General features: G+C 33.8%; 1 protein-coding gene across 1 annotated transcript; it reads left to right on the top strand.

The window, feature by feature from the left end:
- The first annotated feature begins 365 nt into the window (after window positions 1-365).
- On the top strand, window positions 366-5,140 carry LOC133188913 (adenosine receptor A2b-like). The gene is made up of 2 exons (XM_061324389.1): window positions 366-573; window positions 3,800-5,140. Exon 2 carries the CDS (start codon window positions 3,864-3,866, stop codon window positions 5,070-5,072), a length of 1,209 nt encoding a protein of 402 aa, XP_061180373.1. The 5' UTR covers window positions 366-573; window positions 3,800-3,863; the 3' UTR covers window positions 5,073-5,140.
- Window positions 5,141-16,962: the final 11,822 nt, after the last annotated feature.

Genomic DNA, 16,962 nt, shown 5'->3' with positions numbered 1-16,962 from the left:
GTGTCTAAAGTTCACAAAGCTTCTATAAAAAAAACAACTCGGTCACCCTCACGCAATTGTCGCTGTTTGGAATTATGGGATCCGCCCATGGGGCATCTATTTTGTGCATTGATTAACCTAAAATATTTTTCACCGTACTTAGTGAAAGCGTTCATTATGAAATCATAATTATCTGGATGTTTGTTTCATAGTAGCACATATTTTTAACCCTTAAGTACCCAAACTGTTTACAAAATTCCCCGTAATCTCTCATTTCAACACTCATGGGCTACTGTAATTCCCGACTACTTAAGTATAATTACACACACTTGCTTCGAAGATACGTTGTTTCAATCAGAGAAAAAGGCGCCGAGTGAATAAGATCCGCGCCTGACAGAGCCAGTGTGACCTCGGATGATGGAGCGATGACATGTATTATAAAAAGGTGGCGTCCTGTGACAGTATAGTGTCGTCAACCGGGCAGCAAGTCCAGTGTTTGAGTGTGTGTGTTAAATTAAGGACATTAGAACTTCCACTACGTGTATACACCCAAACTGATAACTCCTCCTCAGCCCCGGGGGTCAGCGGATACAGGTAAGAATTCGGTAGGTAAAAATCAATAGACCAGGTTAATTCACCAATGCCTTATCTACTGGTAGTCTGAAAAATTAGTGTGTCGAATATACGAATACTTGTGAAACATTGTAATCTGAATTTTTCACCTGAATTATTCTACAAATTGTGCCTGAGCGTCGAATGTTGATGTATCTTAGAACTATATATCAGTGATAAAATCTGTTCATTGAGCCGTGTCTAACTTCGCCACAAGCCTATTCCATTTGTCATTTTCAATCATTTTACATGTAATACTAGTATATGAATTCTTCGACCCTTTGCTTTTTGGCGTGTTTAGGTGAATTAATTGTGTACATCTGTATACAGGGAATAATTAAGGTAAGAATATGGCCTTTTTCATTATTAGTTCCTCTTTTCTGCATTGGATGCAAGGAAAGGAACCTTCTTCTGTCTATCAGAATAAAGTACGACTTTGATATTTCAAGTGACAATTTTTATGTATCATTAATGAATCTTATGGTCTTAAATAGTTCACACACGTTTTGTTCATTACTTTTGAAAAGTAATTTACTGGACGATGAGGAAAAAATAACTGGTTGAATTAACACAGAGACGACCTCGGAGGGTAAAAATCCAGTATTTATCTAGATGATATTTAGAGAAACTCCTACTATTACATGCATTTTTATATTTATCGATTCTCTGACATCTAGGATATCTACCACCTGCAATATATTTTACGCTTGAGCTCCAATTTTGAAATTGATTTCATTCTTGGATGCTCCAATCGCCATGATAATAATATTTTAACACGTGTTTCGACCGAGTAGAATTTTTCATTACGTGTATTAAAATCTCTATTTTATAGATAATATCATGAAATCCTCTTATATAAACCATGATAAAAATTATTTTGGAAAAAAAAAAAATTAAAATACCCATATTCTCTTTTATGAAATAATTGCTTAAGATGTCCTATCTCCACGATCTTGGCTTGGAAATGTGTTTATGTCATTTTCATTATTTATGCACACTGGACTACATCAACCGGACTAACTCAATATCTGAAGCTACAGATCCATAATTTTGTAATATGGAAAACAGACATATATCCCTGATCTTGATAGCGATCAGAGGTTCGTTTTTGAGAGGCATTTAGGTATATTTATGCGAAATTTTAGTCGACATATGCGATTTTTTTTTTTTTTTTTTTTTTTTTTTTTTTTTTTTTTTTTGTAATTCTAGAAATAGCAGCTGGTGTTTGTGCAACAGAGATTGACGTAAAATCATTGTTAGTAAACAAATATTAAAGAAAAACAGGGTTATTAGATTACAACTGTCCTATTTTATTTGATGTAAAATGTTGTAACTACAGGCATCGGTTTCAAATAACTGTCAATCCTTTAATAATTTTCTATAAATTATGATAAAAATTACGCCTTTATTTTTGGTTACATGAAAACATGTTTTTGTGATATTTTTGAGGTACATTATTTAAAATTCGTTGAAAATCGACAATTTTTTGATAATTACGCCAACTGTCCTGACAACATATTTCTATTTATCAATAAAAATTTGCATTCTGACTTCATAATGGCAGATACAAATTGTTCGCTACTACCATGATCCCAGACTGTATACATGTATGAGTGTACATCAACAAAATTATAATTCCTCTTTAAAGTCAACAGTTATTATCAAAAAATTGGCTTGACTAAATTCCCCGATCTTTTGTCCATTCCCAAACTGATAATATGGTGATGTAGCCCTTCTTCAACCCCCTTTTTCTTAAAAAAAAAAAAATGGAAGGGATCGACTGCATGATCTTCAGACTCAGGGTAACAACAAAATTCTCAGTAACAATTTCTTGTTTGAATGATATTGCATCTGGAAGATTCCACGCATTCAGCTCAATATTCTAGGTTAACTTGAACCTAAATTAAGTTATGCGAGGTCATATCGAAGCAAGAAGGCGTTGATTTATGCTTCAGCTTTGAACTGAAAATAAAAGATGCAACCAGCTTCAAGGGGGGATCGCTCACACCGCTGATGGCGTGACATGATGCTTGGCAAGCGATTGTTTCATATTTTTATAGTGTAGATAAACATCACATATTTTCAAAGAACATGAAAAATTAATAACTATATTTCAATGATACGTACACATTTTCTTTCTACAAGGAACTGATATTTACTTGGCCTTGGCAAAACATGTATATCTCCAGTTGCTATCTGCAGGGAAATGTTTTCTCTCAAAAAATAGAAAAAAAACTGTCATAATTATCTTCTAACACTCCCGTGAAAGCTTTTTGTAGTGTACTTTGTATCAATTTAAAATGAGATTATTTTGGATGTTGATGGATGTGTTTTCAAAACCGCCGAAGGTATAGTATTTTCTAAGTGTTTACATTTCACTGGCCTTAAGACCACGAATCTTTTTAAAACGTTTTAGTTCTCTAATGAAGTATTTTTAGTGGAAAACCTCTCCACCTTGAGATATATTTATTCTAGATTAAGGGACGGTTTTGGTACAGTAGTAGCTGAAATTTGTTGGGTGACCCTAAGATAGCTTTGTAGACACAGTATTGTATAATGGGATTAACCTTACTAACTTTGCTAGATAAAGCCATTGAAACGTGCGAAACCTTTTAAAAATGTATTTAAATTCAAGGATATGACCCATATAACACCTTAAAAATTTGTATTCTACTTATGTACTCCATCAATGAAGATGAACAATATTCGGGGTTTGTTTTGTTTTGTTTTTTTGTTTTTTTTGTTTGTTTGTTTTTTTGTTTTTTCAATGAAAAATGATACCTACTATTAATATTTATAGAAACTTGACAACAAGGCATCATATAAGAGGAATAATGTCTAAATACATGCACCATAGATATATCTTTTCTGACATATTTTGTCGTAAATTCTTCAATATGAATTGTGAAAGCGTAACTTTTTATCTTAAAAGTGTAACACGAAAGGGAAAATGTATGGCTGGACCGGGAATCGAAACCGCGCCCCTGCATTATTTGTCAGGTGCTTTATCGACTGAGCTACCCAGGCCGATATGCACGGCCCAAACCATTACAAAAGCAATTAAATTATATTAAATTCGAAGCACTAAAATGTTTAAATCTAGGAAGAAGTTATGTACCTTGGTAGGGCAAAAGTTATCGAGCATTTCAAGAATATCCTTTGAATCTTAACTCCTCAGTTGACTGAAGTTTTATTTATTTTTTTTCAGTCGCAATGTGGGATAGTGTCCTCATCAGTAAGAAAAACTGCTAGTGATTAATGGAAGAGAAATAATGGCAAATTGGCGGATGAATTTTTTATGTGAGGAGGGAAGAAGCTCATTCAACGGAACTAATTTCAGATACGTGATTAGATTATGTCGGAATTTATCAAGATTCAATTCCTCATACAGACTGAACTCTACGTTTGTACCGATGTTCGAGGACCAGGAGGAAGGCCATGACTTAATGAGGCCCGAGACAATTGTTACTTTTGTTCTGTGCGTTGTAGCATTGCTGTTCAATGTTGTGTCCATCATGGCTACGTCACAAATCTCTAAGACGTCACATACCAAAGTGATCATAAGTCTCGCAGCCTCCGATATTCTCGTCTCAGTCAGTGTATTCATGCACGTTGTTAATGGTCATTTCAATGTGCCACCTTCTGCTCTCGACCCTGATCCCAATTCTCGTCTTCTTTCTGCTTGCATTCAAGTTTGTGTCGTTTCATTCAACAACATGGCAAACTTGATGTCTCTGTTAAACCTTTTAGCCATAGCTATAGATCACTATATAGCAATTCTGATGCCGTATCGATATGTGCATCTTTTAAACCGCTGGCGGACAAACTTGATGATAACTATTCTATGGATAATAGGATTTCTCTGTGGATTTTCTTCATTCTTTGGAGGTTTTCAAAAGTCGGAGGCATTCCAGTATTTAAATTTTTGTGAAATTACGAACTATTCAGATTTCCATTCGGAATATTTTGTGATATTCACGGCGGCCATATGTTCAGTCGCCATGCTATTCATTTATACAAGAATATTCTGTGTAGTGCGACGTGTCAGCACAGAAAGCACAACGCTACATAAAGACGGATTGCACAACACCAAGGCTCTTAGAACCTCGGCCCTTATCATTGGTACTTTCGTTGTTTGTTGGCTTCCGAACTTAGTCTTCCAAGTTTCCGTAGTGATTCAGTTACACGCTTTAGACAGTAGGAATAAGGTATACGAAACGCTTTTTCGTGCCAACAGATATTTATATATTCTTGTGGTGGTGAATTCTGTGTGTGACCCCATTATATATGCAGCAAGGCTAAAAATCGTACAGAAAGGTTACTTTAAGTTATTATCACGGTTTTGCGGGTATAATAACCCAAAAATGTACGATGATGTCAATTACAGCCAATCAAAGATGGAGCTCTTGGCCAGGAAACGTTCGACACTGGTAACCAATGACCACAGAGAATCTCATCCCGAAGTACAGGCTATGTTGTAAATTGTTTTAGATTTACACATGGTGATCATGAACTAACAGAAAAAAAATAAAGTTGATGAATTATGAAATGTTTTCCTCAACATACATGCTACATATCGGCCTTTATTTTTCTCTTTTTCTGTTAAGCAGTATAAATAGATCTGTAGCACAGACTCCGCCAGTAATTAAGAACACTCTATACGTTATGCACAAGTAATTAGTAAGCATTTAAGTTGATGTCATAATTTTAGGGGTTTGGTGTTTGATACACGTGTTCACTGATTTAATCTTGTTAACAAACATGTTACGAATAAACGGTAGAAAAACAGCAAGATACAAATTTATCTACACTTGAGATACCTATGTAGATAAGTTATAGATAGCTGGTGTTTAAATTGTTTTGACAGTATTTTAAAGAGGGTTAGAGTACATGACTTCAGGTATTTCCCCTACTCAGCAGTTCACTGAACACCTTATCTACTACTGCATCGGTATCTAGAGTTCTTTTAACCACCGAGATGTTCAATTTGTTCATATTTCATCAGTATATCAAACCTTCATATGTTTCTATGTACAAAACGGTAATATTTTAATCTTTGAAGTTTGAAATGTGTTGGTCGCAACGGAAAAATTCTCAAGGTCATTTTTCGAAGAGAAAAAAATGTTAGCACAGTACATGTAATTGACTGTAATTTTTTTAATATTCTAAAAACATACTAGGTGATATATTTAATATACGTACCATTTTATATATGTACATCGTCTATTGTCTTGTTTATAAATTATATCAGGTTTACCTATTTTACCTATAACATGGCCTAATTATCCACATCAATCACTCTCTATCTTTTTCATATAGACATCGCTGTCTGTTATAAATGAAGTCCCGAAATACTTTGGTCAGGTATCGCTTAACCTTGAAAATACGTTGTTAATTAATGACTCACTATTAAACAAAGGCCAAAGAAAAAAACCCCAATATAATTCATCATGTTACGATATAATTTAACATGAAGATTAACTGTTGAATAGGTGTTCATATAGTGATCGAGTCACAATTCCTTTAATACAAGAGATACATTTTCTTCAGAAATAACATTCGTAACTTCTTTTCGCAACAAGTTATGTTGCCCAAAAGCAAGAGAAATATTATGATTAGGGATCAGAAATTATATAACATTCGCAACAATAGGAGGTTAGAAAAAAGGAAGGCGAAAAATAGAGAGAGGTACATGTAAGAGGGATAAAGGAAAAAAGGAGAAGAAAGGGTGGGAGGAAGGAGGATACCCCTGTCCACCACAATTTTTATATCATGGCTTTTCGTGGAGAAAACGTGTTTACAAAAGGAACAAAAAGGGTAGACCAAGTGCTGAATATGAAAAAATTTAGTAGAAGCTTACAAATGGAAAAAAGAAGTCTTTTTTTATCTTTTTATTTTAAAATGTAGAGTTTGTGTTTGGTAAAAAAGTTTAATTGGATACTTTTTATTAATTAATATCATCCTTGATGTGAGGAAGCATATGAAAAAAAGAAGAAATTTTCTAGTGCAATAAATCTTATTACATTAAAATACATATGTACATGTGGTGATTTCACCATGAAATACTTGTAATTTTATTTTTAACTTTTTTAAAAATTTTATTTATATAAATATATATATTTTTTTATTTTAACAAAGTCGATCGAATCAAAACAATATTTGAAAAATTCCGGTTTTAAGTTTAGAATGGAACCAAGGAATAGACTCAAAATATTCCAAAGGATGTATGCAACATTTTTACTCTAATGTCATCATTTCCTTAAAAACTAGTTTTCATTATCTAATTTTATTATATATGTGATAATTAAATAAAATTCCAGTATCACATTTTTTACATCATATTTTGAATATGCTTTTTATACATTTTTTTTATTTCTTTAACTTATTCATTTATTTATTATTCATTTTTAGCTCACCTGAGCTGAAAGCTCAAGTAAGTTTTTCTGATCACATTTTGTTTGTAGTCCGTCTGCATGTCTGTCCGTCTGTTTGTAAACGTTTCCCTTTTTCGACTTCTCCAGAACCACAGGGCCAATTTCAACCAAACAATCCACAAAGCATTTTTTGGATAAGGGGGATTCAAGTTTGTACAAATGAAGGTCCGCGCCCTCTTTCAAGGGGAAATAATTCAGAAATTATAGTGAAAATTTGTCGGTATCATTTAAAAATCTTCTCAAGAACCACTGGTCCAAAAAAGTTGAAACATTTGAAAGTTTCATTACATAGTGTAGATTCAAGTTTCTTCAAATCCTGACCCCCGAAGGTAGGGTGGGGCCACAATGGGGGTCAAATTTTTACATAGGAATATATAGGAAACATATCTTTTAAAATCTTCTTTACAAGAACAGCAAAGCCATGTTTATTCATATTGATATGGAAGCATCCTCAGGTAGTGTAGATTCAAGTTTGTTCAATTTTTGGGGCCACAATGCACCATCAGAGTTAAACTTAAGGACGTAAAGGGAAAATTCTTTAAAATCATTTTCTCAAGAACAGCAAAGCCATGTTTAGTCGCATTGACATGGAAGTATCTTGAGGTAGTTCAAGTATATTCAAATCATGACCCCAAGGGGTAGGATGGGGCTACATCTATAAAAATCATGACACCTGGGGTAGGGTGGGGTCACAATAGGGATTAAATTTTACATTGAATATACAATAGAAAACAATCTGCTGATGAAAAACAGCAGGGCCATATTGAGTAAGGTGAGCGTTGGGGCTTATGGGCTTCTTGTTAACCATTTTATTCATAAACGTACAGCGTTGCTATTTATTCATTTGGTAAATAGAATATCGCAGGGCCGAGGAACTTACCAATATTGAGTTAGACAGAGATGACGATTATTCTGCTAAATGGGGAAAAAAGATTTGGATTGGCTACATTGTATCTTACGATTTCGTTTTCTTTACACGTCACCATAAAGAACTCCTATATATATCATATAAAATGACTGCTGATTTTTTTAAGAAAAGACAATATCGAAGAATTATAATTATAAGCAATAAACATGGAATGTTGCTAACGAAATAATAATCAGGACGATCTATCATGTCATGCACTACCGACAAAAAAAAGAGTCTTCAGTTTCCAAGATGGTTTTGATTTTTTTTTTTTTAAGAGATAAAGCGGAGCGCTGTTTCTTTCTGCAAAAAGTGTGCATGTAACGGCGTAGATAGTGTTGTTTTATACTTGTTGAAAAGATTAGAGTTTGGGGAAATAAACATTTTAGTAGAAATTACATAAAAGACGAACTTTTCTATTCTATATTCTGATGAGAAGGTGCCTGAATTTTTTTTAGTTATTTACATCATTGTTATTTTTTGCATTTTAATACACTCATTCATGTATTTAAAAGAAACACAGAAACAAACAAAATCTTATTGTCCAATTTGCAAGATTTACAGTCTTTTTTATCTGTTCGAAGTTACCCTAAGTATAATATTTCATGATATTATACTTTCATGTAAATTAGCTTGATAGAACGTAGCAACAATCAATATTGCTTGACGATGGGTAATATACATGTATTTCAAACAAATTATTGACTGCACAGATTTTATGCGCGCACGGCTCACTCACTGTTATGTGCATTTGCATAAAACATTCAAATATTATTAAATATATTGTACCAATTATAATTATTTACATGTATACGTAAATTCAGCATCAACAAACAACGCAGAGCAGTCCTGTTTTCTGGTAATATCTATGGGGGGGGGGGGGGGGACACAGCAATGTAGAATATGATATATTCAGGGGGGGGGGGGGGTTAACCGCAGAATTTTGAAAAGAGAGGACAACGGAGCTTTAAGACATCTATGAACGGATGTTTCATTTACAATTTATAGATTTTTTTTAAAGGCCCCCCACCCCTGTTCATTTACGGAGTGGATGTTCCAATGAAATACCCATTCCTGATCATTGACGGGATGGATGTTCTAAGGAAATACCCATTTCTGATCACTGGCGGAATGGGTATTTAAAGTTTCGAATTCAATTCAAAGTTCCTAAGGATGTAAAAAAAAAAAAATTAAATTTATAAAGAAGATGGGTGAACATGACGAGCGAAATGCCTATAGTATGACAAACATGAAGGTGAAAAATTAACTTTCAATTATATCAAAATTTTCCTTGATATTTCATCTAACATTATATAAATATTGCATGTTGTTGAGTGTACATGTAACATTGAAAGTTTTCACCCCAAGAAAACCATTGTCAACCGAGGCGCAGCCGAGGTTGACACAATCTAATTAAAATTAGATGTTCCGAATCCGCTACCGCTTCTCAAACATCTAACCGCATCCCATTTGGGGTCACGTCAGAGCGATCTTTCGATTATGAATAAACATAAAAATTTTGGCCAATCAGATTCAACCTTCTGTATACGATTCTAAAATTAGTTCCACGGCTACATCTTAACATTGATATTATTGATGCTCAGTAGACTGTCTTACGTTGAATTAAAGTAATTTTGGTATAAATTGAACGTATAGTCCGCCAATCTGGTATTCTTACCTAAATAATGCAAACGAAAATGCACAAACTACATGTATACGTCTATATAACCAGCACGTCACATTCATATTTAGCACGGTCTTTACCATGCATATTTTGTTTACTACGAAACCCCTCGGGCGTTTAGGTTTGGCAGTAAAAAAAGAAACGCATCCGAACTATAAGCCAAAATTTCAGAGACGGCGATTTCATTGGATAATCGAAAGGTCGCTCTGACGTGACCCCGAATGGGATGTTGTTAGATGTTTGAGAAGCGGTAGCGGATTCGGAACATCTAATTTTGATTAGATTGAGGTTGACAATGGTTTTCGAGGGGTGAAAATTTTCAATGTTACACTCAACTACATGCAATATTTATTATATTATACTGAATGTTTTATATAAATACGTATTACAGTGAACCTTGCATGCATAAATTCTGCCCAGTCAATATAAATATGTATTACAGTGAACCTTGTGCGCATAAATTCTGCGCAGTCAATATTTTTTAGAATACTACCCATCGTCAAGCAAAGTTGACTGTTGCTATGCTGGAGGGTGTGGCTTCATTATTCAGTGGGTAATAGTGTTTTTTAACAAATGTTTCTCGACAAATCAGATTCAACTAATTTACATGAAAGTATAATATTAAAATATACCTTATGTAATTATATCTCTACAATTTGCAAAAATCCCTCAAAGATTGAAATTATTTGCCTATGAAATATCAGATCAAACTAAAGCGGGCAAAAAGAGTCATTTTCTCATACTATAACACTATTTTTCGATATGAGTGGGTCTTCGTTCCACTTTTTTGAAAGTTAATCCTCAAAGTTTGCATAAAAATATACATATTTTGGTTACCAAAAATATGGAGCAAAGACCCACTTTACCTTAAAAATATATTTTTATGACATAACATTCGCATCTTTTCGAGAAATACTTGAAGTCCATTAAGTCAAGGGTCATATCATAAACATGATTTAAATGCCACTCTTCATCAGGACTTGTGTAGTCTTGTGGTTAGCGTGCTAGCCTCGAAAGAAAATGATACTCAGGATTTTTATTTCTAGGGTTCGAACCCCACGATTACCACATTATTTTTTTAAATAAAAGAATAAATTTTGTCGAGAAAATTTTCCTCAGAAAAGTGTTGTTTATCATAATTTCATAAATCTCAATGATGAGAACTTTACTCTAAATACTAAATTCACAAATTGAACATGATTTTTATATATGGGAAGCTATAGGCTTTCTGCACGCTATGTTCACCCATCTCCTTTTACATGTAACAGCAACCTAGCTAGCCTCAGATCGTGGCCAACAGAATGGATTTAACAAAACGGATTTATTTTTTTATTTCCTAGCAATGTAACAAGTTTTCAATTTCATGAAGTCGGTGTTTCTTTTTTTTTTCATTTATTTGTGATCACATTTTTTAACTGATGAAGATATAAGACGAGGCCAGGCTACTGAAAAATAAGTTGATGATACATCTTGTTTAAAGTGAACATTTCGCGAATTCTATGGTCGATGCATTGACCTTTTCTACGAGTACATCTTGTCGTTAAGTCGAAAGTTGATTGACGTCTTTCATACAAAATGTTAAGCCATTATTTTTACACTGGATTGTCTACGGATTTCTCCGTTTACTTGATCATAACAATGGACACACGGCGGGGATGACCGGTTGACAAAGGATGCTTACTCCTCCATGGCACCTGATCCCATCTCTGCCATTTTCAGAGGTCCGTGTTTTACTCAGCTCGCAATTTATTTTGTTTAATTGAACTTTTGAGCATGGATACTTTTCCCTGTATTAAATTTACATTTTTTTTTCACGCGGAGATACCTTTCAAGGGAAAAGAAATTGCAGCAAAGCATTAGTCATTTTAAAAAAACGTGACCAAATAACAATTGTTCAAATTTATTGCTGAAAATCATATTTTTAATTCAAAAGATCGATTGCAACCCTAAGACTAAACATACATACATGGCTGTGTAAATATTTAGCTATATTTATGCAGTTAGAGGTTTGACATGAACATAATATAATGTTTAAAAGCTTATCCCAATGCAAATCTTAATGTCGCTTCACTCATTTACAAATTTTAAGACGTATTTTCAGTTGTATATTAAATATTCCAAATTATTCTAATACAATGGTGTATAATAATGTAAATGCCCGGGCTTCTTACTTTTAATGTTCAATTGTCTGTGTAATACATGTATTTGGTCTTCAGATTGATGGTGTTCGAAATTACGCGTGTACATTGTATAAATACAAGTAATGTACACGTATGCTTGCGGTAAAAAAAAATGCTAGGTGTACTGTAAACTTATTTTCATTTGATGAATTTTGTTTTGTTTAAAGATAACATGCATGTCTGCGTAATCGCAGACTTTTTTTAAACTCACCGTGGTGCGAGGCAGATTCTGATAATTATCTAACGGTATATCAATAAACTGCGCACATTGTGATTAACTGGAGAGGATCTGGATACGCCAGCTGTCTGACAACTTTAATTTCAAGTGCGTTGTTTATCATTTATTTTCTAATGATTTAAGTTTAGTATCACTCTTTCTTGATAACAATTTTTCTTGATGCTTCTACAAATTATAAAAAATTTACGTGAATTAAAAACTAACGGCACCGTGTAATATATTTATCATAATTATCATTAATCAGACCCTGGGTGGAAACCGAAATGGAAGTGAAGAGGGCATGGAGATACATATATCCTGTCTAGCATTTCAATGGCAGTAGCTCTCTAAAGACGTGAAAATATCTATAATGAAGTACTGAGATGCCATACATGTGTGTTAGGATTGCGTCTCTCTCAACAGCTGTTTTGCCAGTGACTTAATTTGCACTCAGCTATTGTACAAGTTTACTGCGAAAGAAAAAAAATGTGAATGGATGCCACGTGCTTAATCTTTCGAAACAGAATGAAACCCTTTGATAATAATTGTACGAATTATGCATACCACACGTAATCAGATGTGTTAACTAGATGAGTATACTTAGTGTACATTTACATTAACATATATCTGCAATTTTTACAAAAACAAAGAAAACGCTTTAGAAAAACTGCTTCTCAAGCATCTGCATGGGTGTTATAAGGATTAAGGAGGTTGAATCCCAGCGCACTTTCAAAGGTCTTAAGATTCTTTGTCAAGTATATTTTTAGTATCTACATACATAGCTTGATTAAATCTCAAAACAAAAAAAAATGAGGGTCGATATGCTTCTTTTGAAGCTACCGTGCATTTAATGACTTTCTTGCACTGTAATTGTGTCTTACACACAAATCGTTTTCCAACTTTAATTATCCTCCAATATTTCTTATCCAAATAAATATGGGACCAAATACAGTTTTATTGTATCTTAAATAGACACAATAAAATTGTAGCAAAGAAAAAAATTCAAATTACTTAGCATAATCAAATATTTGACCTCTCTGCACTCACAAAATGTCATTTTTCTATCATTAAAAATTTATCAAGCAATAAAATAATTTTAATGTCTCAAGAGAGTTATCTTTTGTATTCAGAAAAGAAAATTAAAAGTTGGGGGTCTATGATGTAAACTCTTAGATATTATTGAAAAGGTTTATTTCTTCAATAAAATTTAGGTCATTAATATTTTTCTGGACTTTCACAATATACATGTACATGTATTTGATATATTTGTCAGAACATGATGATAAAATGCAAAATAGTTAATTTGAGATCTAACTCGAAACCAGAAAATAATATCGATCTCACTGAAAATAATAACTATGCAGCCTGCATGGAAAAATACATGTAGGAATCCAAATTTAACAGAAATTTTGAATTTACCAGGGGGAGGTAAATACAAAATTTACAAAATTATCATGTTGCAAATTTTGCTTTTACCCCCCCCCCCCCCTCCCCAGTAAATTCAAAATTTACAACATGATAGTACTGCAAATACTTCGAAAGAGAAAAATTGTTAACAACCAAGCTTTACGATAAACGTGATGACTTCAACTTTTCAATCGTCAACTTCCCTAACTTCTGTAGTAATAGCGAGCGCAGCGAAAGGCGCAAAGTGCCGCTCGTCACTGCGAGCTCTAACGACAACGCTGTGCGAAGAGAAAAAAGAATTTTTTAACGCATTGACTCTGGACCCACAATAAACTCACCGTACAAAAAATAATCATTTAATGGATATTGCATACAGATAGTAGATTAAAATTTCTTTGTCAAAATTTTTCACTTTTCAAACTTCGTTTATGGAAATGCAGCTAACATACGACGTCATGTGACCTCACAGTCTAGACGTTCCAAATGTCTCGTGCGGTCTCAGTTGCTTCGATACGCTTGCCAAGAGCATGCTCTACGTACGAACAATTTCTGAAACGAGGCAAGCTATCAATTGCATGACAAATAAGTTGATGAAACAAGAATATCAACAGTCTCGTTTAAAGTCATCATTTCGCAAGTTCTATATTCGATACAATGACCTTATCAGCAAATACAATCTATCATTAAGTCAAATGCTGACTGACGTTTTTCATATTAATTCTTAGGCCATCCTTTACACACTAAATTGTCGACGGATTTTTCCGTTTTTCCCAGTCATGACAAAGAGCGTACGGCGATTGTGGGCGTTCGACAGGGGATGCTCACTCCTCCATTGCACCCATGGCCGTAGGAACCGGGAGGGGGGCACGGGGGGCCGTGCCCCCCCAATAATTTTGCCGATATATAGATTACTATAGAAAACATAGCAACCATATGTGCCCCCTCTGATGACCTTTTTTTTTTTTTTTTTTTTTTCTTTTTTCTTTTTTATTTTTTGGCTTGTCAAGAATTTTTGGTAGTTGATAGTGCCCCTCCAACTGAAAATGTATGGCTGTGCCCTTCTAAACTGAAACTGTTTCCTACGGGTCTGGCACCTGATCCCACCTCTGATGTTTTAGAGGTCCGTCTTTTCTCTGCTCTTGATTTGTATTGCTTGAGTGGTCTTCTGAGCTTGAATACTTTTCTTTTCTCCACATTTCACTTTAGTTAGCATTGTAAGATCCAAATTTACACCTAAGAAATAAAATATTATGCAGAATCTTAGAAAAAGATACATTCCCTGTTCATGATCCTAAAATATTACATTTTTTTAAGCCCCCCCCCCTTTCCCTAAAACGGAATGAAGACATTGTTTAGCCACGTGCACGGTTTTTTGCCTTGCTGTCTTCTACAGGGTGTAGTTATCGTAAATTTTGTTTGTACATGTAAATTCTTTTGTAAACAAGAGTTTGTCCTAAATATGTACATGTAAACCCTTGAGTATAGCCTAAATGCATGTATACTAAGTGGTAGTCATTTACAATGTATTATTTCACGGCAACTCCCGCTCTCTTGCGAAAAATCCTCACTATATCACACTTTCAACAGCAGAAACTCACAATAATATACTAATTGCTAATGAGCAATATTAGAAATAGGATATGGAGATTTAAAAGAACATACATGTACCGAATAAACTTCGACAATACAATTTATACATGATCTGATAACTTATATGTTAATTTTAAATAAGCGGGCATATAACGCTTATATTCTGATTTTTGGCAAAGATACCTGGAGACACTATTCTGTGTTGTAAAAAGTAGATTAGAGGTCACGAGATTATCAACCCTGATATTATCAAAAGGTTTTAAATTGTGAAATACAGCGCAAAAGCTAAATATCACAGTCTTCCTCTCACGGTATGTAGAGTGTACATTGTATTTTGATATTACCGCATTTTTGGAAAACTAACTATGTCTTAGGTCAGATGTCTGGTCCCAAGACAATAACTGAGAACAGAATTAAATTAGAATATCAAATACATGCACAATAAGTTAAAATGTAACAAAATTTTCATCATTTGACTGATTTATATCTTATACAAACTTGAAACTTTTTAAATAATTTGTTAGATAATCCAGATATTAAAAATCTAAATTTTGACTAAAAGATGGTCTTGACCAAGCACTTCAATTTCATTTTCTTATGATTCAAAAATATAGAATGTGACAGAAAATTGACAGACACATATTTTTACACCGGGCAGAATGATCCTTAAGTGTTCTGTGTTCTGCTAATGACACATAAATGCACAATTTTTGACTCAAGGTCATAACTGAAAAGGTCAATGTATAAATATTACATTTACTATGTATGGACTCTAGCCGAAGGACCCTCTATATACACTTATGAATTTGAAATTTGGACAATTGGCCATTGACGTATAGAGGTGTAGATATTGAGATTTTCTACTTTATTTTCAACATACGGTACTAACCATTTACTCCCAGGAAAAATGTTCAGAGACAAAGATGTATCGATGACCAGAAAGGAAGTTGTTTATCTAGGCCTAAAGGGGGAAAAATACTAGTCTTGTACATGTAAATTAATGTTCAATGAATTTATCTTGGCCTGATGAGAATGCGTGAGATAGTTCCAAGGGCAGATCACTCTATTACTGCACAATAAAACTCTCATGTGCGCTGCAGTGTATGGGGGGGGGGGGGGGGTGTTCCATTAAAAATGTTATACCATTTAATAGTTTATAGGATTTTTTGCACCCATCCGCAAATGTAAACCGGTAAAATGGTGGAAAATCCAAGAGAAAAATAGTTAAATCTATTTCTTATATGTTTGTATTTACCCCCATGTCATTTCACAAAACACACAATTATGGGCGCTATTCGCAACTTTATGAAACCCCGGGGGAAATTAATATCCAATTTTGGAAACAAATTTAAGCACCAATATCAATACAAAGTAGCTGATTATCTTGTATATATAGATTCCCTTAATTACAGCAAAGTAATTACAGCAGATACAAATTTCTGTTTTCCTGAATACATACACATGTAGATTCCAGACGCTTTCCAAAGTGCAATGTCCTATTCAATCAAACGATTTCTTCCTTTGAGGGGAGGGAGGGAGGGATGGTCATTGAATGTATTCACTGTACATCTATACACAGGAAGGATGCTCTACACTAAATACTACATGGGATGAATAATTTTGTTTTCTTAAAAAGATGCTTGAAGGGGGGGGGGGGGGGTACTTCACTGACATAAAACATCAAAGTGGTTGAAGGACTCCGTTTTCTTTATCAAACACACATAATCACGTTACTGGGAGGGATATCCGAATATCAATATGACAATCTGTATGCAAGCATCGATGTTTTTACGTTTTTATAGTAAGAGATATTACCATATTTTTTAATTTGTGTTTTACTTTTGAAATTTCCAATCCTTTCAATCCTTTAAGGAAACGGAAACAAAACAAAAAAGAGACAGAAGGTATATGCATATATTTTATTAATTTTGTAAAAATTGTTAGTCTGCAGA

This window comes from Saccostrea echinata, unplaced genomic scaffold (assembly GCF_033153115.1).
Source record: "Saccostrea echinata isolate AGI-Se365-2 ecotype Australia unplaced genomic scaffold, CSIRO_AGI_Sech_v1 ptg000016l, whole genome shotgun sequence".
In the NCBI taxonomy this organism is placed as follows: domain Eukaryota; kingdom Metazoa; phylum Mollusca; class Bivalvia; order Ostreida; family Ostreidae; genus Saccostrea; species Saccostrea echinata.
Note: the sequence above shows the minus strand (reverse complement) of the source record. Positions and strands in the feature narration are given on the sequence as shown.